This window comes from Callithrix jacchus, chromosome 10, assembly GCF_049354715.1.
Source record: "Callithrix jacchus isolate 240 chromosome 10, calJac240_pri, whole genome shotgun sequence".
Lineage (NCBI taxonomy): Eukaryota > Metazoa > Chordata > Mammalia > Primates > Cebidae > Callithrix > Callithrix jacchus.
The window spans coordinates 68,115,329-68,136,935 of NC_133511.1; the positions used below are offsets into that span (position 1 = coordinate 68,115,329).

Below are 21,607 nucleotides of genomic sequence, written 5' to 3' on the forward strand. Positions count from 1 at the left end.
CAGCGTCACCTCTACTCACCCTTCACTCTACTGCCATCTGCATTCCACCCATCACTGCACTCCAAGGTCATAACTTTCACATTGGTAATCCATTTGGATACTTTGCAATTTTATTTTCCTTGACCTATTAGCTTTTTATAACATTCCTTTACCACTGGCTTCCTTTGGCTTCATTCATTCAGCAGTTGTGTATTGAGTGCCTTGTTAAGGACTTGAGTCTTTATCCCAAATGAGATAGGAAGCCGTTGTAAGGTGGTAAGCTGGACAGTGTTGTGGCTGATGCATTTTTAAAGCATCACTATGGCAGCTAAGTGGAGGATGGATGGAGGTGGCAGAAAGGACATAGAGAGCAATTAGGAGGCTGGAGCGGCATCCCAGAAAGAGGTGGGTAAGCGTAGACTGGTGGGTAAGAGTGGGAACAGAGAGCAGTGGGCTGATGTGCATCTCCACCACACTTGCCTCATTTGCTTTCTTCCTCTCTGGTCCTACCTTTCTGTGGTTCGCAGCCTGGCTTCCACCGATCTCTGCTGATTCTTCTCATGGTTCTGTCCCTGGGCCGCTTCTCTTGAAGTTATTCAAAGCACTCTTGCCAAGTGACCTCATCTACTTCCGCAGCTAAGATAACCATTTATATATCAGCAAATCTGATTTATAACTGCCAATCTGATCTCTTCTCTGAGCTTCAGATTTGTGGATGTCTTAGTTTATATGTCCCAGAAACCCAAAACTCAGCAAGAGTGAGTTATGTTCCTTCCCAGACATGTTTCTATTCCCATATTGCCAATCTTGGTGGAACTCCCCATCCTGCTGGTGTTCTGGCATCATTCTTAATACCTCCTGGCCCTGCCTCCCACAGTCACCCCCAAATCCTACCAGGTATACCTTACAGACAGCTCACAAGTCTTTCCACTTTTCTACTTCCCCTACTGCCAGTACCCTAGTTTGGGCTATTGTCAACTCTCATTCAGAGGACTACAAAAGTCTCTTAAGTTGCCTTCTTACTTGAACTCTTGCTTGCCTCTGATCTTTTCTCCAGTTGTTACCTGAGTCATCTTTTCACAGATCTGATATTGCTTAAAATACACCAAAACTCTTCTTTTGCATACAGAATAAAGCACAGATTTTTTTTTTTTTTAGTTATTTTTTCTTCTTAAAGCACACATTTTTAAACATGGTTTAATAAGGCCCTTCACAACTTAACCCCAGCCTACTTTCTAGCCTTATCTTTTGTAACTCTTCTCCCAAGACATGCTAAAATGTTTCATTTATCTAAGTGTTGCTCTCCCTTCCTTCCAACCAGACCTTTGGTTTGGAGGATGTGCTAGAATCTTAGTCATGGGACTCTTGTGCCCATGAGGTTTTTAGCCTAGGCAAGCAGCTGATTTGTGGGCTTGACATTTCATTAAGAACAGCTGCTTCTCAGTGTAGGAAGTAGTGAAGAGTAAAGCACGTGCTTACAGCATTTTTGAGATCCCTAGGCTGCCCATGTCCTTAGACAGGTAAGTGATTAGGTTTTGGGAATGCTTCAGATACTGAGTCAGGAAGTGACTGACAGTCTACATAATTGTTTCCTGCTCAGGTCCGGGCAGCTCCCCCTCCACCTACGCAGAATCACCGAAGGCCAGCAGAGAAGATTGAAGATGTGGAAATCACACTAGTGTGATGATGGGCTTCCCATCCATTACTGCTACAATCAAGGCCAGGCTTGGAGGTTGGCCAGTCTTGTTTTTTAGGCACCTTTGCATGATGATGACTCTTGAACAGAGCAAAAACAAGGAGGATTATGTGTGACTGGGTGGCCTGGTAGACTCCTCCTATGTTTTGAATATTTCGTGCCTTTTTTTTTGTTGTCATTTTCTATGTCATCTCTCCTACCATAGCACAAATCCTAGCGGACCCCAGGAGAAGAGAGGGGAGCATCCCTCGTGCCTAACAGTGGTTCGTTTTTATATGAAACTCAAGACCAGGCCTCATTCCAGGGCACAGTCCCAAAATTACTGATCATGTGCACTCGTACAGTATATTACTGTGGCCACAAGAATGTTGCAAAGATTTTCATCTTTCTTCAAGTGGCTTTTGCTCATCTGATTGAGAATTAATCAGATCATGTTGGCTACATAAGGAAACAGAAGGAGGGATTTCAGGAGAGGCTGGCTCCTCCCCAAGGTTAGTCCCCAGACTGAGAAAGTGAAACCTTATTGGGAAAATTGGACTGCCCTGAATTTAGCGCCAATTGCATTAACGCACATCTCTTCTACAAGTAACAGACTTAAAATAATAGTGTCCTTCATATTAATATCTATGCCATTCATTTAGAATTAGCAGAGCTAATATGAAGGGGTGGAACTAGTAGCCACATCTTGTCCATCACATAGACTAATAGAAAGGAGGCTACAGCTAAAGCAGAAATGGAGTTTCCAGATCTGAAATTAGCCAATATAATGTTCTTTTGTATTTGGGTATTTTTCATCTTAATTTTTACAGCATATAGTCTTCTTACCAGCATCCTTAGAATTTGAATATCTAGATAAGTTGAGGATACATACCTGCATTGTTGAGCTTCTCTACTGGGGAGGCCCCTGGCATTATTTTATTCCCAAGCCAGCAGACCAGCCCAGACAGACAGGCTGTGGCTGGTCCAGACCAACTGCTATGTGGAAAATGGAGCATCCAGGTCCCACTACCCTCACATTTCCTTGGAAGGAAGAACCTGGGGGACTGTGGAGGAAACCAGCTTCCTGTGAGAAAGGACTGAAGGATTGACCAGGAAAAGACAAGTGTCTTCTGTGTGTCACAGGGAAAGCCAGGAGTGGCCTTCTCTGCAGGCCAGCAAGCCTGCAGCAGCAGATGCCCAAGTTGGGTGCTGGCTCTCCGCTGTCTGCCCCTGTGAAAGGTAGGGAGCGTGATACCTGGGGACTAAGGGATGTTTGCCAGTTGCGGTTTTTTTTTTTCCCCCTTGATTAAGGAATCAAATTTGCAGAATTGAATCTAAAAGTTGTATTATGCTTTGAAAACTCCTTCCCTCCTAAGAATCTTAAAAAACTTGAAATGCTTGCCAAATGTCCCCATGGGATTTTTGACCAAAAGTAAGGTCATAGCTGAAGAAATTTTTAGTTCTTTGATCACTTCAGTGACAATACCCATTGATGAATCTTCTCCATGATTTGGGGTTTTTTTGTTGTTATTTTTTTACATTTCTTAACCTGTTGATCTATTTGAGGTCTTTTATGTTTATCAAACTTATTCTTAAGTTTAAAAAAGAAATTAAAAGGGTGGTTTTTAAGATTTTAAAGTTTGCTAACATATTAAAAATCTTCAAATGCTTACTAAATAGAGCAGTTCTTACCATCCAGTCTTGTATTCTCTCTTTAGCTAGCCAAATTGTCCTTGAATTTGGGTTTTCCACAGCTTCAGAGGGTTATTTGAAATCTTTTGTTATATTTTAAATATTTTTTGGAAGAGCTGCTAATTTTATTTTAAAAAACAAAGTTGTGAAAATATGTCTCCTTTTTCAAAAATAACCCCTCCATCCAGGACACGGAATCCAGCACCACAGTGCACAGGCTCAGAGGGAGCCTCTGTGCAGATGTGCTTTCTTTACAGTGGCTGTAAAAAATTTGTATTTATTATGTATAAAATGTTGAATAATAAAAAAATGGAATTATGTTTTCTAAGTTTTAATATAGAAAGATTTGGGTAAATAGACTTTTCCAAAAAGCCCATGCTTCTTATAAAGACATTCCTGGGCCCTGCTTTAAACCAATTAAAGACATAGAGAGGAGAAACTAAATTAATCCGTCCATGAGACAAACAGTCCCTGAAGCCACCCATATGCTAGGTGTAATATCCTGAGTACTAGAGATGGCAATAGAGATGGTTATGGTCTTTGCTGTTCCCATGAGAAGAAAAATAAATATGTGAGGGACAGTACTATGGGACACATGCTAGAAAGGAGGGGCAGATAGCATAGAGGCAGCTGAGCAGGGAGCTCTGATTCAGTTGCTGGAGGAGTGAGAGGAAGGTCACTGAAGTCCCCATGCCGGATGTGACCACTGACTTCCAGGAAGTGGGCAGTTTGGATGCCTCTCCCCTTTCCTAAACCTCCAACCTAAGGAGTAATGAATCATGTGAAAGGAGATTTTATCTGTCCTAGGCGTGGATGGAGCATTCTTAGTTAAAGGCTGAGTCCCTCTGGCTTCCAGCCAGCCACACTGAGAACCAGGACACAGCCTGTTTGGGGAAGGGCCCCACAGAAGCTGGGGACATGGAGTAAGCACTTTTTCCAGACATTTTCCTGTGTATAAGACTTACAAGTATACATATTGCTTGTTTATGTAAAAATATGTTCCAGTATAAATGTTGGATAGATTCCTAAGTGTGGAATTTGAGAAAAAGGGTATGTGTGTATTTAATTTTGTTAGCTTTTGCCAAATTGGTCCTGTAAGAACTGTACCCATCTACACTCCCAACAGGAGATAGACTTGGGAGCCAGGAGGTCTGGGTTAAATCCTGGCTTCACCAACTGACAGCCATGGGGACTAAGCTTGTGTCCTCATCTGGAACCTGAAAAAAAGCCTGGCTCCAGGAAGCCCATAGAAAGTGTGTGGCACAGGCTGGTCACCACAAACTCTTCTCACCATCACCTCTCCTGCTTCTTCTCAGTGTCCTTCCCTTCAGAACTAGGGTCCTTGATAGTCTTCCAGGCCCACAGTAATGCACAAGGTTATCATAAGGCCCAAGGGAAAGAATGTGTGTGAAGTGCTCTACCAAAACTGTGGGAAAGGCTGTCAGGATACATGAAATGTCATTTCCATCTTCTGCCTTCCCTACCAGTGAAAGCTGCTTTCAGTACTGAAGGTGCCATCTGTGACCAAGGGCAGAGTTGAGCTAACTGCCTCACCCCAGCGTCATAGCTAAATTTTGGTCTCCTTCATCACAGGAACTGACTTAATGGATGGTACAATCAGGCCACAGGTTCTCAGCACACCACCTAGATCCCCTTCCTCTCTGACCCATCACCCTAGCTACATCCACAAGCCAGAGACCCAGTGGGAGGACATCAACTGACCTTAGCCCTGACCCTGCTTGATGGAAGACCTTTCCCTCTGAGCTGCCACATCTCCAACTTTAAAAGGAATGGAATGATAGCTAGGCACAGTGGCTCATGCCTATAATCCCAGGCCAAGGCTGGCAGATCACATGAGGTCAGGAGTTCGAGACCAGCCTAGCCAACATGGTGAAACCCCATCTATACTAAAAATATAAAAATTAGCTGGGCATGGAGGCAGGTGCCTGTAATCCTAGCTACTCAGGAGGCTGAGGCTGGAGAATTGCTTGAACCCTGGAGGCAGAGGTTGCAGTGAGTCAAGATTGTGCCACTGCATTCCAGCCTGTGTGACAGAGCGAGACTCCATCTCAAAAAAAAGGAATGGAATGAGGTGATCTCCAAGGGCTTATCCGACTCTCATGTCCTGGATCAGTTAAGTTTCTACAGAGACATCACACAAAAAAGGTCACAATATTTGAATACACAATATTTAATACACAGACTTCTTTGGATGGCAAGAAATTGAAAAGAAAACAAGCCACTGGACTCTCCGACTGGGAGTTGGGACAAAACAAACCCTTATCCTCTAGGTTGCAACTGCATCCCAGGCTTCGCAATCCACTCACTGCCTGAAGAGCACAGCAGCAGCTTTTGGTTTTGTGGCCAATGACTGCCCAGCCCTCTCTCAGTGGCCTTAGGAAGAAATCCAGCTGCTCGGAATCTTCGAATTTATTTTGTTCATTTGAAGTTGTTTTTCATGACAGAAATATAACTAAATTACAGAACTTTTAGGTTAGAAGGGGGAGGACTATAATTTATCCCCAAATTCTACAATTTTTAAGTTTCCTCCTAGACTCTTCCCGTGTTTGCTTTGTTACTGCTTGATCTGCCAAGAACCAAATGAACGCCAAAGAGCATCTTGTTCCTGGACTATTTTCCCTTGGTCCCAGAGGCCAAAAAACACACTTTTGCCATGTCTGTTTCTGAGAGCTCTGGTCTGGGAATATTTTCTTGGAATGGTGATTGTATTTTTTTTTTTTTTTTTTTTTTTGAGATGCAATTTTCCTCTTGTTGCCCAGGCTGGAGTGCAATGGTGCAATCCTGGGTCACTGCAACCTCCACCTCCTGGGTTTAAGCGATTCTCCTGCCTCAGCCTCCCAAGTAGCTGGGATTACAGGCATGCGCCATCACACTCGGCTCATTTTTTCTTAATAATTTTAGTAGAAACAGGTTTCTCCATTTTAGCCAGCCTGGTTTCAAACTCCTGACCTCAGGTGATCTACCTGCCTTAGCCTCCCAAAGTGCTGGGATTACAGGCATGAGCCACTGTGCCTCGCCTTTTCCTGGATTGTTTTATGTTGAAACATAACAGAAAAGAACCCAGGGACAGGGCTCACAGCCCTTCTACACTGCACACACAACTCACTCTTCACCACTTGCTCCAGTGAGGGACAGAGAAAGCACAGCCAAAAGATATATTCTAGTCCCCTTGCCACCTCAGATTAGCTGCGACCTTAGGCTCATCCCTTCACCTTCTGGACCCTGCTTTCCTCATCTGTAAAGTGGGAACAAGCAGATAGTACAAACTTCTAAGATCTAAGAGGATGGAACAGGGTAATGTACAGATAAACTGAAAATATTTGTGATTAGTAGATGTGCCTCCAGTGGAAGGGCCTATATCCAAGCATGGGTATGTCTGAATCTCACAAATGGGTCCACATCTGATGGTGTCAGGTCTCTGGAGACCACCGCTATTCAGTTCAGCAAATTTGCTGCCCCAGGTCATGTTCAGGTCTCTCGAGCCCTGTCCCTTGTCACTGAGGGGCTTGTATCTGGTGGGAGAGACTCGGGAACAGCAGACTTAAGTCAGGGACTGAGAGATGACCAAGGGGCAGCAGGAGCACAAGATAGGGGCATCTGTCATTTCTCCCTCGCTGGGATCTCAGGCTCACTAAGGCCTGAGATTGGGCAGGGCAGGCAGAGGCCGTGGTCCTCATGCCTACAGAATAGGTGGGCAGAAAAGCCATGTCACCTTTAGGGAGGCTTGCAGCAGGAAGTTTCACAGGTGGGAGAGCCTGGAAGTCACTGTGACCTGCACAAGATCTCCCAGGAAGACAGAAGTGGAGAACCTAGGACTAGGCCTCCGGAAGGTCCGGCCAGCCCCTTTAGAACCTGAATCCAGCTTTTAGAAAAGCAGGAATCAGAGGCCTGGGTTCTTATCCCAGCTCTGCTCTGTGTCCCCAGGGAGTTGCCCTATCTCTGGGCCTCAGTTTTTATACCCATGAGTGCAGGCCATTCCAGATTTGAGCTAGGCACCCAAATTCAGGTAGGTAACCAAAACACCAGAGTCCTGAAAACCTGGGCACTGACTGCTGAGAGCCTGGAGGGTTGTCAGCATCTATTTTCACCCTTCTGCTGGATGGGACTGAAGATGCTGGAGGGAGGAACAGCGTTCCTACTGACATGCCCCTCTGAACTCCTCTGCTCAGTTTGTGAGCTCCTCTTCCTCCTGCCTACCTCATTCCCGGGAACTCCTTCACCTGTCTGGCCTTCCAGACTTGTTCTTCCAGGAAGCACCCCCTCCTACTGGGAGGGGGACCTCCAAGCAAATTAAGGTGAACATGTGTTCCCTGAGAGAAGCAACTCCACCCCACGGCAGCAGTGTGTGTGGTAAGATTGGCGCCCATAAAGTAGAAGGGAAGGTTTTGGGGGAGCCGAGAGGTCACTGTCCCAGAGATTAGTCAGACCATTTCCTGAGTACCTCCTCTGGGCTCTCTAAGCACAGTCTCCACTACAACCCTGTGAAATGGGGGAGAAACACAATGGCACAGCTGGTAAGTGCCTCCCAGGATTCAAGTTCCTTCATTCCTGTGTCCATGCATGTCCCTCGCTTCAAAGGACACCAACTATCCAGGTCAGGACCCAGAACAGAAAAGGGTGAAGATGCAGCAGGGGAGTCAGGTTAGATACAGGCTAGCATCACACCTCAACCCTCGAGGTGGCAGGCAAGGGGCACATCCTGGGGGAGAGGAAGGAGGCATGCCAGGCAGCCCTGCCAAGAGTGTGTGTAATGTAGCCACAGTCCAGCTGTGTGGCCTCTCTGAGCTGTTTTCTCACCTGGGAAACATGGTATCTGCATGGCAATGTGATTGAGAGAAACAAATAACACTGCAGAAAGGGTACAGGGTGGGGCCTAGCACCTCCTAAGGGCTCAGTTGCCGTGGCTGCTGGAGTCTGTCTCCCAGCCGCGTGTCCCTGGAGATGGGAATGGCCACAGTAGACTAGGCAGCTGGTGACCCCTGGTGGCTGCTGTGAGCCAGAACATGAGGGCTGGGGCAGGGTACAAGTCCTAGTGTCAAAGAATGTTGGAACCCAAGACTTCTTAGGCTGTTAGATTGGCCGAGTCCTTGAATAAGAGAATTTTGTTGTTGTTATGGAGTTTCTGTCTTGTCTAGCCTGGAGTGCAATGACACATTCTCAGCTCACTGCAACCTCCTCCTCCCAGGTTTCAGCGATTCTCCTGCCTCAGCCTCCCAATTAGCTGAGATTACAGGCATGCACCACCATGGCCAGCTAATTTTGTATTTTTAGTAGAGACAGGGTTTCACTGTGTTGGTCAGGCTGGTCTCGAACTCCTGACTTCAGGTAATTCACCCTCCTCAGCCTACCAAAGTGCTGCAATTACAGGCAACAGCCACTGCATCCAGCCTGAATAAGAGAATTTAACCACTTAATAAACATTCCCTGAGGCGTTCTCTGTGCCAGGCCTGATCCCAGGGAATCTGTTCCCATCCTGGCCTCTTCCAAGAGTTTCTTGTCTTAAAATGGAGGCAGATACAAAAGGAGCTCAGGGACAGAGGTGGCCTCTATCCAGCCTGGCAGGCGAGGGAAGGGGGATCCTGAAAGAAAAAATTGAATTTGGGGCTGGGAGGGAAGGAGAACATTCTGGGAAGACAGAAAAGCATGTCTGAGATGCACTCACAATAGCAAGGAAATAGGCATGGTGGCAAGCACCTGTAGGCCCAGCTACTCAGGAAGCTAAGGCAGGAGGATCACAAGCACAGGAGTGAGACCAGCCTGGGCAACACAGTGAGACCTCATCTCTAAATGAGTAATGAATGAGTGAATAGCAAGGAAATGAAGATGCAGCTGAGAAGCCAGCAAGGTCACATCCAAAGGGCTCCAAGTTTCATGCTGGGGTTGGGGGTGGTCTCTGAAGGCAGCAGGGGAACTCCAAAGGATTGGACTTGTGATCACAACACCCTACTAGAAAGTCACTCTTGAGCCTAGCATGGTGGTGTGCACCTATAAGCCCAGCCCTTTGGGAGGATCAGGTGGGAGGACTGCTTAAACCCACGGGTTTGGGGCTGCAGGAGTTTGAGGCTGCAGTAAGCTTTTTTTTGGTCTCAAAAGCAACAAAAAGTTGCTCTGGCCATAGTAAAGGAAAGGGTTGGATGGGAAGGCTGCAGGTCTAGAAGGTGGCCCACAGTGGCAGGAGGGATGGAGGGGTGCTAGATCCAGCAGCACAAGGTCCCAGGGATAGGGTGCAAGAGGAACAGGTCACTTGCATGGGAGATGATGGCCAGGAGGCAGCTGGGCCAGTAGTGAGTGGTCTGGGAGTCAGCGGAGTATAGGTGTTGCCATTTAACCAATGCTGTCTCCATAGGCCTGTGGCCAGCCCTAGGTTGGTGAAGAAAGTTGGTTTGCCCTGAGTCCCTGAAGCAGGTGGGCCCAACATGTTGCTTTGGCTTCAGGACCAGGCTGAACCAAGAGTCACATCCATGGCTCTTTGCTGCCTCTGGGCCTTCCTTCCTGCTGTTTCCGTGGTTAGACTTGAGCAGCACGTGTCTCACCAGAGAGAGGCTGGGCTAGCTGCCCCAGCTCTATATGGAAAGAGGAAGGTGGGGGGCCAAGCCTGGATCTTCCAGAGTCCACTAGCCTAAAGGTCTTTGTACCATGAATGCTGCAAAGAGGCAGGCAGACGCAGTTTAGCTATAAAATTTTTTTTCTACTTTGGGAGAAAAAGTGAGGAGATAGAGATAAAAATACAAAGAAAAACTACCGTAATACCCCAACGCATACTTCATTTTTAAGCAAACAGCCTAGGTCCTGCCCGGCCTTCTTCCCCGTTAAATTCCCAAGGCCATCCCCAGTCCCAACCCCAGCCCCACTGGCTCAGGAACCCTGTGTGCCGAGGGAAGCTTTAGGCTTCAGGCTTCAGGCTTCAGGCAAGAGCTCCAGCTCAGGCAGGGAAGTTGTGGCCCTAGTGCCAGAGCACAATCTTCCTGCCCTGGTCCACGCTCACCACGTGGCTCCCGGAGTAGCACCAGGCCACGGCGTTGACAGCAGTGCTGGGGAAAGGGAGGGGCAGGCTTCAGGGGGGCTTCAGGAACTGCACCTGCAACCTGGCTATGCCCCTACTGCTGGACCTGAGCAGTTTGAGGCCCTCTCTTGGGACTTTTTCCTCATCTGTAAAGTGAGCTCACAGGGCTGTGGAGAGGACAGACCCAGTGCATGCGGAAAGTACCTTGTGAACTGCAAAGTCTCTGGTCAGCTGGAAGGTGGAAGGACAAGGGCTGGGGACTCCCGGGTCCCGAGTATGTGAGAACCTGGAATCAGCCTAGCAGGACTGGGGCCAGGCAGGTGGCTGGGTGGAGGCCATGCTCACCAGTGGGGTCCCTGAAGTCTGCTCTCCAGTTTCCCGGTATCCACATCCCAGATGTAAAGGGCCCCATCGCAGGAGCCTGCCAGTGCATAGCTTCTGTCTGGGCTATAGTGGCCACAGCAGAGCAAGAAAAGAAGGTCAGAGGGGAGGACACACACAGGGTCCGGCAGGGCACACTTGGGCATAGGCGTATGCTCTCCCAAACATACCTGAACACGGCTTTGGTCCAGTCAGAACCACACTTGAAGCCATCAGCCCTGAGGACAGACAGGGCTGGGGTCAGAACAGAGGTAACCAGTGGTCTCTGCCCTCTGCAGGGAGCTTGCAGAGCTTCCTCTCTCTCAAAGTATTTGGTACCTCAGTAGGACCTGGTGTAGATGGACCGCCAGGGAGGGGCCCAAGAGGGCCTATTAGAGAAGAGGCTCAGCTGTCCAAGCAAAGGCCACAGAGTCAGCAAGCACAAGGCTGGTACCTGAACACCTGGCGGATGTTGCTGACACGCAGGTCAATGACCTTGAGTGTGTCGTCTCGGGAACAGCTGAGCAGGTGTAGCTGGTCGTGGCTGAGGCTCAAAGAGGTGACCCGGCCCTGCACAGGGATAACCTGAGTGCAGTGTGGTCCCCTGAAGAACAAAGATAGAGACAGAGATGAGGAACAGCCTAGCCAGGCCACTCCTGACAGGAAGGGGCTAGGCGCAGCAGCCTTCCCAGCTAACCATGTCCAGAGAAACCCCAGGGCCTTGGATCACTGGGGCAAAGGCTGCCAGTAACTCATTTCCCTTCTCCCCACTGCAGCCAGCTGCCTCCATCGAGGAACTTAGACAGACTTTGAAAGCTGGAGCCCCTGAAACCCTTGGGTCACTAAAATAAGCGCCATCTCTTCTGAGCAATGAATTCTGTCTTTAAAAAAAATACAAGAGAAAGAAGAGTTGCAAACAATAATAGCTGCAGATCGGTGAGTAAAGGCTTGAGGCAGGCCTAGCATTGGCTCTAGCTTTGCTTTTTTTTTTCCCTGAGACAGAGCCTTGCTCTGTTGCCCAAGCTGAAGTGCAGTGGCACAATCTTGGCTTACTATATTGTAACCTCTGCCTCCTGGGTTCAAGCGATTCTCCTGCCTCAGCCTCACAAGTAGCTGGGATTACAGGCATCTGCCACCATGCCTGGCTACTATTTTTAGTAGAGACAGGGTTTCACCATGTTGGCCAGGCTGCTCTCAAGCTCCTGACCTCAGGTGTTCCACGAGCCTCAGCCTCCCAAAGTGCTGGGATTACAGGCATGAGCCACTGCACCCGGCCTCTAGCTTTGCTTTTACAAACAATTCAAGCCCAAAGTTAGGGTCTTTGGTTTAAAAAACAAGTAAAAGAATTTTTTTCCTCTTGATGTAAAAGTAGTAACTAAATGGAAAAAGGTGCATCTCCATCTTGGTTGCAAGATCCAGGCAGAGTCCAACATTGGACCAAGGGCCATGAAGACAGTGGCAAAGCCTCCTCGGGCAGCTGAGCCCAGCTAAGAGGCACCAGCTGGCAGTGCCAGCCCCACAGCCTTGCCTGCCCATAGTGCCACCAAGATTCCTGCCATGACCAGAGAAGGGAACAAGAACTTGAGAGCCGTGTCCCCAGGCCTCCCCCAGTCCTCCCTCAGCCTGCACCTGTCACCTGCTGTCCCAGAACCGGATCTTCTGGTCATTGTGGCCACTAATGATGATATGGTCCCCACACACCACGTCATTACAGTAGGAAAGGACATTGATGGTCCTGGAGCCTGGAGACCAAGCAACAGACCCCAGGGCCTCAGAGGAAGGTTGTCAGGAGCTAGCCCACAGGACAGATGGAGAAGCTGAGGCCCAGAATACAGTGTCCTCCCAAAACCAGAACCCAGGTCTTCTGCTTCCCAGCCCAGGGCTCACCCACATCTTTTTCCTACCCACAACCTGAGGTCACCAAGAAACCAGGCAGAAAACACCACTGGGAGATAGAGAAGGGCCTTGAGAGGATTTATCCCCAAATGCCTATGAATCTCAGAGCCACTCCCAGAGAGCAGGTGAGGTCCCTTGTGCCCTGGCCTGGGGCTTCTGGCTGATGGGGAGGGGAGGTGGGGCTGGGGCTCACAGTAGGCGCGGCCGAGGTCCCACTCCTTCACTGTCCGGTCACGGCTCCCAGTCACTGCCTGGTGTCTCGTTAGCTTAAATTTGGCAGCTGTCACCTTATCCTTGTGTCCAGACAGTGTTTCCTGTACTCCAGCCCCAGATACATATCAAGAGTGCGGCCAAAACGCCATAACAGGTCCCCTAGTGCTGAGGTATGACCCCTGACCCCCAAGGCAGCCTCCCCAGTCAGGCCTCACCTTGGACTGTGCCTCCCCCACCTTCCAGAGCTGGGCAGCCTGGTTGTAAGTTGCTGCTAAAACCTGGTAGCCCTGGAGAAATGGGAGAGGAAGTGAGAGGTGCTAAGCTGGAGGCGACATCCTTCAGGCCAGAGAATGAGGCTAGGGACTGTCCCATGGCCCAGGTCACCAAGGCAGGCAGAGGAGCCTCTGGCCCAGGGAGGAGCATCTGTGTAAGAGCCCAAGGGCTGATTCTAGAGTATCCATGGTGTGCCCTTAGGGCCCAGAGCCCCGACCTGCCCAGTGTGGAGATCAGAGGGGGTGCAATCCCATGCCACTGAGGCAAAGTTCCTCACCGAGGGGTCAAAGTCCACACTGGTGATGCTGCCACCAGCTCCCTCCAGGGTCTGGTTGGCCTCTAGGCGACCTGGGGGGACCAGAGGAAGAGACAGTTGAAATGAGGTCCTAACCTCACAAAATGGAGGAATTGGGACTGAGAGTGGGAAGATCTCTCCCTGCCCCCTCCCCATCCCAGGTTAGAAGACAGAATCGCTGTGTCTGTCTGGGAGCCTGGACTGGAGACTACACCTCCCCTAACTGCTGGCATTGGGTCCCAGGGGACAGCTAGTCATTTCACAGACCAGGCTAGAGAGGACCAGGGAGAAGGGACTTCTGTAGGTCATGCAGCAAGCCAGGGTCAGGCCAGCCAGAGACTTCCCTTTTCTAGGAGGCCCCCAGGAGCGGGCGCTGACTCCCCAGAACAAAACCCTCTATAGAGCACAGAGCTTGGGACAAGGCAGACAGTCAATACTTGTCTCTTAGCTGAGTTCTGAGAGTTCAAGTGATGCTAGAAGAGGGTCACCTGGGGGACTCAGGGACCAGCTCCTCAAGGGCCTGTCCCTGTAGGACCTCATGTTAGGGGACCCCCACCAACCCCCAGCAGGGACTATCTGAACTCAGCCCTCCCTATTCTGCAAATCTGGACCCTAGGAGCTGGGAGGCTCCAGTCATCTTCAGAGCACCGAATCCAGAGTCTCACTCTTGTCAAGGCATTGTCTAGTCACTGCCCGCAGAATGTTCTAGATGGGGAAACAGAGATCCAGGAACTCTGCCCACCAAGGAGTAAGCTGAGGAGGGGGTCTGGAGAGAAGCACAGGGTTGGCCTGCAGGGGAGGGCTCCTTACTTCCAACAACATTCCAGAGGTGGATCAGGCGGTCAGCCCCTCCAGTGGCCAGGAGGTTGCTGTTGGGGCCAAAACGAACAGCATTGACCTCAGAGAGGTGAGCGTCCTGTGGGGAAAAGGGAGATTGGTGCCCTGGCCCTCCCTGCACATGCCTCTGTGAGTGCTCACAGGCCCTCTCTCATGGGTGTCCATGTAGACACAGCCCGCTGCAGATGGGATACTACATCCCCGGTCTCTATGTCCACACTTTTGAATTTCAAACCTAGTCCCACCAGGCGTTCTCACCTCTGCCTGGATCCCTGCAGCAGCCTCTGTGCTATGCTACCCTACTCCCCTATCTGACCTCCTGGCCTCCCAGCATTCTCTCTCTCCCTCCCAAGCTCACATCATAACATGCTTGAGTGGCTTCCACCACAGGCTGTGGGAGGCAGCTTCCTGCTCCTTCTGCGGAGCCCAGCCTTGCTTCCCTGGCCTCCTGGGACCACCTCCCATGCCAGGACCGTCCCCATAGCTGTACTCCATCACCATCGCCCCACCCATGTGGTCCAGCTCCTCCCTTACCAGCACATCCTGAGCCTGGGCAGGAAGTCGGGCAGCCACACATATAGGGATGCTCTGGTATCGTTGCTCAGGGGCTCCCCCAATTGAGTGACCTCTCCTCTTCTTAAAACTGGGAGTAAGGTGGGTTGGGGTCAGGAGGGCATTTAGCAAGGCCTTGTCAGGTGGGAATCTCTAGCGCCCCTGAAGCATCAAACATGGGAAGCGTACAGGGCAGGAGACAGAACACAGCCCCAAGGAGCAGCCAGTGCATTCCCAAACCCAGCCTCAACCCCAGGGACTGGCATGGAAAGGGGTGGGGAGCATATAGAGGCAGGAACAGGGTAGGGTTGGTAGGTGCAGAAAAACCTCAGGGCTAAGGTTTCAATCCCAGTCTTGCCACTGCTTGGCTCTGTGACTCTGAATGAGTCCCTGACATTTCTGAGCATGTTTCCCAATTGAGTGGGAGTTCCTGTTCTGCCTCAGGCTGGAGCTCTTGGTCCCCTGTGAGGACCCTGAATGAAGACAGAACCTGGTGAGGACAGAACCTGAAAGACAGCTGAGCAGGGGCTTGGGGCTGAGGTCAGTCACCTGGCTCCTGGCTTCAGGACCCAACAGACTCACAGGCAAACAGCTGTGCACCACAGGGACAGACAGGCTGAGGCACAGACACAGACCAAGCCTGGGCTGGGGAGCCCAACACACACACATGGGTGCACACACAGGCACACACACACTTACTCCAGAAGCCCCTTCACCACATCCACACAGCGGGACAGCGTCAGAGAGGTGGCTGAGGCAGACCTGGGACAAAACCGAGAGAGACGTGCTAAGGGACTGGCTGGTGTGTGTACAAATGGCTGTCTGTCATCTTCAAACTGCCAGAGACCTGGAGGCTCGTAACTTCTCAAGTCTGTGACAAGAACTTGACTTCTCCAAGACCAGGAGAGTAGAGTGACCCAGACCAGTCCCAGGAAGGTCACAGCAACGATGGATTTGGTAATGAAAATTTCCCAAGGTCTCCATCATAAGGGGAAGAACTGCCTCACCCTACAAGTATCCACCAACAAAAGTCCCTGGGTAGCTGAGCTGGGGCCTACAGGGAGGAGAGGTGCTGGATTCCCCCAGGCTGGAGATAGGAGTCGTGGAAGCCTAAGCTTGCTGTGTGACCTCCGCAATGCCCAGGAGAGAGTGTGTCCTGCAAATAACTTGGCCCAGAATGGCTGCCAAGGACTTTGGGAACTGGCATCTCATGTCCCTCCCCATAGTTTCTTCACCACCCCAAGGCCTGGATACCAAGGACCTGCAAGGAAAGACTGAGAAGAGGCATTAGGCTGGGGAATGGGGCCCAGAGAGGGCAGCCTCAATGACAGGCAAATCAAGAAAGATGGGGGAGACTCTGTAGAGGGGCACCCAAGGACTGATGCCCAATCCAGTCCCACCAGTGTGAGCACACATCTACACATGCTTATATGGTCACACACACATGGGCTCAGTCAAGCTTGTACACACCTGTGCCTCATGTCCCTGCAGATGCACATGCTTGCACACCTATGGCTGCACACACACACCTGGCATGGCTGGGCTCTGGGCTTTGCCCACAGGTTCCCTCCTGGTGATAGCTATTCACAAGCCTGAAACCCCACTCCCAGAGCTCTGATTCCAGGAAGGAGGAAAAGGGTTGAGGGTAGGGATTGGGGTGAGATAGAACTGACCCCAAGTGGCTCTAGACAATGGAGGGCAGACTAGTCCTGGAAGGTCTGAGCTTTCCGACCTCTCCTCGAACCCCCTCCCAACCCAAGAGCTGACTCCAAGGTCCAACAGAAAAACCCTGGCAGCCTCTGGGCTGGGGCTCAGCTTAGAGCTCTGGGACCGTCACCTGGGTCCTCACCTGAAGGGCCTCTTCCACTTCTCACAAGCCTTACTCTCCAGGGGCTCTGGCTCAGGGGCCAGGGCCAGGGCCAGGGCCAGAGTCTCAGTTCTCTCCCTTATCACATCGCCTAGGGTGTCCGGGCTCCTGGGAGAGGTAATGAAGCTCAGAAAGGCCAAGGGACCAAGCCAACCGCTCCTTTCCCCAGCACAGGACACGGTGAAGACTGGAATTCCCAGTGAAGAGAGTTCTGTGTGGGCACAAGTGCAGCGGGCACGCATGCAGGCTCCTAAGACCACACAGTTCTCTGCAGGTGTCCCGTGGGCCCCGACCACTTGAGGGTCGTGGGACTGGGCTGTGCACAATATACAAGTACAGTCGACGGCCTGGGTCGCCGCTGGCAGGCGGGGATGGGAGGCAGAACCCAAGGGTCGAACTGGCCCATTCCCACTCTTACTCGCTGATGCTCACGGTCCGCTTGGCAGCCTTCTTCAGCTCCTGGGACACCCGCGCCTGCTTGGCCCTGGTTGAGTGAAAAGCGTCCCGAGAGCTGGCGCGAAGCCTCGCGCGGAGGCGGGGCGCGACCCGGTCCCTTCCCCTAGGGGGCGGCTGCGGCCCTCCTCCCTTCCAGACAACTGAGAGTCCCGACTCCTCCCTGCAGGGGCGGGGCCGTTCCTCAGAAGGGGCGGGGTCTCTGCCTCACCGCTCCCGGCGCTCGTTGCGCAAGTTGCGCTCAGCCGCGGCGCTGGCCTTGCGCTGCACAAGCCTCTCCAGCAGGTCGCGCGCCTCCTCCTGGAGCCTGCGCAGTGCCGCCTCCTGGAGCCCGGCGTGCGCGCGCAGCGCCTCATAAGCTTGCCGCTGCGCGGCGTTCTGTACCCGCTGATCCTCCACTTGCCAGGCCTGCTGCACCCGCGCCTCTCTCAGCTGCACCACGCGGGCCTCTAGGGCCGCCAGCCTGAAGGATGGAGAGAGTGGATGGCGGGTCCCTAGACTCCCCCGTCACTGCCTAGTGGGAACCTGCCTTGGGGCCAAGACAGACCTGCCCCTGCCACGGGGCCAGCCGGGTGGCTAAGCCAGGTGTCCCCCAAGCCTTCGCCCTCAGAGCCCTGCCGTTCGCTTCTCTGGCACCAACTGATGGGCTCAGGGGGCGTTCGGGAGGACATGGGGAAAGCTCTTGGCTGGTGCCATTCCCCTGCCTTTGTCGTAGTTGGCCCCGGGCCTCCCTGTCAGTCCCACCCGCGCCCGCGCCTCACCTGCTTCGCCGCTCCTGCAGCTCCGACTCCAGGGTGCCCAGGGCCGCGCTCTTCTCCACCACCTGGTAGGCCATCTGGGGGCAGACAGGTGGGCACCGCGGCGCTGAGGCCTCTCCAGGCCTCCAGTCCTTCCCAGGCCAAAGGCGCTAAGGGACAGTCGGCTGCTCCCCTGCCCGCCCCCTTCCTAAAAAGAAAGCTGAGCCCCACACAGGTTTGGGACCTTGCACAGGGATAGGCTGCTATATGTGGAGCAGTGGAAGGGCCTCGTGCTCTGGATTCAGCCCTGGGTCTCAATCCTCGCCGGGCCGCTTCGTTTCTCTGCTATCCTACTAGGAACCTCTCTGGCAAGAGCAACCCCCTCCACTGCCCCGCCTGAAGAGTGAGAAGCCAGCGCTCCGCTCCCAGCGCCATGCAGAATCAGGACTCCCAGTGCAGCCGCTGGCAAATGCCCATCCGGCGCTCGGGCGCCATGATGCTCCCAGCACGCCACATACTTCTTCCCTCCTCACCACACCAAGAGCCTGGCACTACCACTCTCCCTTCGCAGACTAGGGCAACGACAGAGAGTTTTAAGTGCCTTGCCCAAAGTCAGGTAGCTAAGAGATTTGAGCCCAAGCCACCTAACTGCATCAGCCTCCAGGCAAAGCACTGGTCAGGCGATGTGAGTTCTGTTCTCCACTCCTCCCAGTTGCTTCCTGGCCTCGTCCAACCCAGGCCTGCCCAAGCACAGGTCTCAGCAGCGAGAAGCCCTTCGCAGAGCAAATAACACTAAGATCAGGCATGAACTTGGGGAGCCAGGGTCCAGACTCAATACAGAAGCAGCCTGGCAGCCCAGGACCTCTCCTCTCAATACGGGAGCAGCCTGGCAGCCCAGGGCCATTTCATCTGCACCCCTGCCTCATTGACATGCCTTCAACCCAGAGCCAAGCAGGGTTGATGGGAGAGACAGACCCCAGGCAAGGCAGCTCCGACCAGGGTGGCAAGAGAACATGAGGGCCAGAGGCGCCTCTGGTACAGACCGCCTTGTTGCTAATCTTCCTGTGTTCTTCTCATGTGGGCCTGGTGAGGACAGACTGAGGAGCAAGGTTGGTGCTGGCACCTGCACTGACATGACACCCTATGTGAGTGAATCTGTGGAGAGGGAACCTGCACATGCGGGGTGGGGCACCTTTATTCATAGTTGGCCCCATTTATAACATAATTCTTTTCACCACTGAGCAATCTGATAAACACCTCCACTTTTTCACCTGTCACTTGCTTTCAATTATGTTGTGTTACACTATTCAAGTTTATTGTATACCTTTTTTTTTTTTTTTTTTTTTGAGACGGAGTTTCGCTCTTGTTACCCAGGCTGGAGTGCAATGGTTTGATATCAACTCACTGCGACCTCCGCCTCCCAGGTTCATGTGATTCTCCTGCCTCAGCATCCTGAGTAGCTGGGATTACAGGCACACACCACTCCTGGCTAATTTTTTGTATTTTTAGTAGAGATGGGGTTCCACTATGTTTGCCAGGCTGGTCTTGAACTCCTGACCTTGTGATCCACCCATCTCAGCCTCCCAAAGTGCTGCGATTACAGGCGTGAGCCACTGCACCCAGCCCGTTTTTTTTTTCTTAATGGATGAGAGGTTTCTATGTTGCCCAGGCTGGCCTCAAACGCCTAGCCTCCTCATGCTCCAGGACAACAGAACTGAGCCACCATGGCTCCCTGTATGCCTTTCAAAATTCAAGTAGTAGAGGTGGAAAACAGCTTAGTAGTTGCCAGGGGTCACTGGGGGAGAGAAGGGTGAATGTGACTAAAAAAGGGTGGCAAGAAAGAGATCTTTGTAGTGGTGAAATAGTGCCATATCTTGACAGTTACACAAATCTACATGTGATAAAATGACAAAGGACATATACACACTTTATACCAATCCCAGTTTCCTGGTTGTGGGTTCTATAGTTATGTAAAATGTAGCCAGTGGGAGACGCTGGGGGAAGGGGACATAGGAACTCTCTGGACTATCCTTGCAACTTCCTGTGAATCTATAATTATTTTAAAATAAAAAGTTGGCCAGGTACAGTAGCTCATACCTGTAATCCCAGCACTTTGGGAGGCGTAGTTGGGCGGATCATGACATGAGGAGTTCAAGAGCAGCTTGACCAACATGGTGAAACCCTATCTCAACTAAAAATACAAAAATTAGCCAGGCATGATGGTGCACACCTGTAATCCTCAGCTACTCCAGGATGTTGAGGCAGGAGAATCACTTGAACCCAGAAGGTGGAGGTTGCAGTAAGCTACAATCATGCCACTGGCACTCTAGCCTGGCAACAGAGCAAGACTCCATCTCAAAAATAAATAAATAAATAAAGTTAAAGTAATAATAATAAATGCTTGTGATATGTGGGACTACTAAAGAAAATTCTTTAAAAGAAAAGAAAAAGCTTTCCCACTGCCCCCATCCACTGGCCCTAACTGGCTGGTATGTGTCCAGGGAAGGAGTGCTGGGGTGCAGGAAAGTATCTCAGGCAAAGGGAGCCATGAGCTCAGAGATGAGGGTGGCAGGAGAAGCAACAATAGGCTGGAGACCTGGATAGGATAGCTTCCAGGCTAGGAGCTTTGAAAGATCTACAGCACACTGACCATAGGGAGAGATGGTAAAACAGGCTTTTAATTTTTACTCTATGGGCTTCTATTCTCTTTGAGTTGTTTAGAAGCATGTTTTGTGTATTGTTTGTCTTTAATGGAGATCATTTTTTTAATTAAAATATGTCACTGTGAAAGCTGTATGGAGAAGGGACAGGGAGTGCTGAAGGAGTGTTTCAGGGTAGGATGAAGGTTACTTGTACCAGGTCAGATACGGTACATGAAACAGAGGGACACTGATGGATTTGGAGGTAGAGTCAACATGAGCTTGTGACCAGCTCAGGATGGAGAGCTAGGAGGAGTCGAGGTGTCCCTGGGTTTCCAGCATGTAAGAGAACCACTGGGGGGCAGTCACAGGAATGGCCTACCGCATTAATCGCTTAGTCTACAAATAGTCATTAGTATGGACTGTGGACACAGGCCCTAAGGATGTAGGTTTGCCTTGAAGGCAAACCAAGACATCTCAGGGCTTGGGGAGCTCACAGCCCAGAAGGCAGGGCGAGGGGACTCAGATGTTTTGAGAATCCTCTCAAACAAATATCAAATTGGACCTACAACAGCAGCTCTAGGGAGAGGTTCTCAAATGAATCCATACCTATGCCCACACTTCTGTTGGGCAGGTGAATTGCCATGCTGTGATTGGATGTGTATTTACTGAGCTTTCACAGTCTCCTTCAGAGGACTGGAAGCCCCATGGGGCCAGGTCTTGTTTACTGCTGCATTTCCTGTTCCTTTGATATAGCAATGGTCAACAGTTGTTGAGAGAATGGAGAGCAGAGAAGGTGATTTGTGTGGGAGGGGCTCAAATCCTGGCTCTACCTCTCCAAGCTTCAGTTTCCTCCTCTGCAACCATAAAGTTGTGAAGGGTTAACTGAGGCAATGCTTAGCAGGGAGTCAACTCTGGAAATGGTGTGGGCCATATTATGGGGGAGATGGTGAGTCTGATTTTAGATGTGATGTCCAAAAAGCAGCTGAGCAAGACACTCAGGAGGTCAGAAAAGAAGGCTGGGCTAGAGACAGACCTGAGAGTCCACAGACAAGGAGAAAATCCCTGAGGCCATGGGAGTCAGTGAGGCCCAAGGACACCCATATTTATAGGGA

At 51.1% G+C, this 21,607-nt stretch overlaps 2 protein-coding genes across 33 annotated transcripts in view; one reads left to right on the plus strand and one right to left on the minus strand.

The window, feature by feature from the left end:
- Window positions 1-3,664, plus strand: part of FCHSD2 (FCH and double SH3 domains 2) — a 300,132-nt gene extending 296,468 nt beyond the window's left edge. For all 17 annotated transcript variants that reach the window (XM_035264145.3, XM_078340290.1, XM_017977813.4 and 14 more), the window contains one exon: window positions 1,580-3,664. In XM_035264145.3, coding sequence (XP_035120036.1) covers window positions 1,580-1,663 — 84 coding nt within the window. In that variant the 3' untranslated portion in view covers window positions 1,664-3,664. The remainder of the gene's footprint in view (window positions 1-1,579) is intronic.
- Window positions 1-21,607, minus strand: part of ATG16L2 (autophagy related 16 like 2) — a 44,133-nt gene that overhangs the window by 4,347 nt on the left and 18,179 nt on the right. For 5 of the 16 annotated variants that reach the window (XM_035264156.3, XM_078340308.1, XM_035264153.3 and 2 more), the window contains 14 exons: window positions 17,878-17,951; window positions 17,328-17,579; window positions 17,082-17,147; window positions 16,646-16,771; window positions 15,496-15,558; window positions 14,779-14,887; window positions 14,218-14,323; window positions 13,390-13,460; window positions 13,055-13,126; window positions 12,820-12,940; window positions 12,367-12,472; window positions 11,185-11,334; window positions 10,922-10,969; window positions 10,716-10,817 (listed from right to left, as the gene is read on the minus strand). In XM_035264156.3, coding sequence (XP_035120047.2) covers window positions 10,716-10,817; window positions 10,922-10,969; window positions 11,185-11,334; window positions 12,367-12,472; window positions 12,820-12,940; window positions 13,055-13,126; window positions 13,390-13,460; window positions 14,218-14,323; window positions 14,779-14,887; window positions 15,496-15,558; window positions 16,646-16,771; window positions 17,082-17,147; window positions 17,328-17,579; window positions 17,878-17,951 — 1,466 coding nt within the window. Of the gene's footprint in view, window positions 1-10,034; window positions 10,399-10,715; window positions 10,818-10,921; window positions 11,081-11,184; window positions 11,335-12,366; window positions 12,473-12,819; window positions 12,941-13,054; window positions 13,127-13,389; window positions 13,461-14,217; window positions 14,324-14,778; window positions 14,888-15,495; window positions 15,559-16,645; window positions 16,772-17,081; window positions 17,148-17,327; window positions 17,580-17,877; window positions 17,952-19,950; window positions 20,045-21,607 lie in introns of those variants that run through there. The other 11 variants (XM_078340305.1, XM_002754873.6, XM_078340304.1 and 8 more) reach the window with 8 other exon arrangements.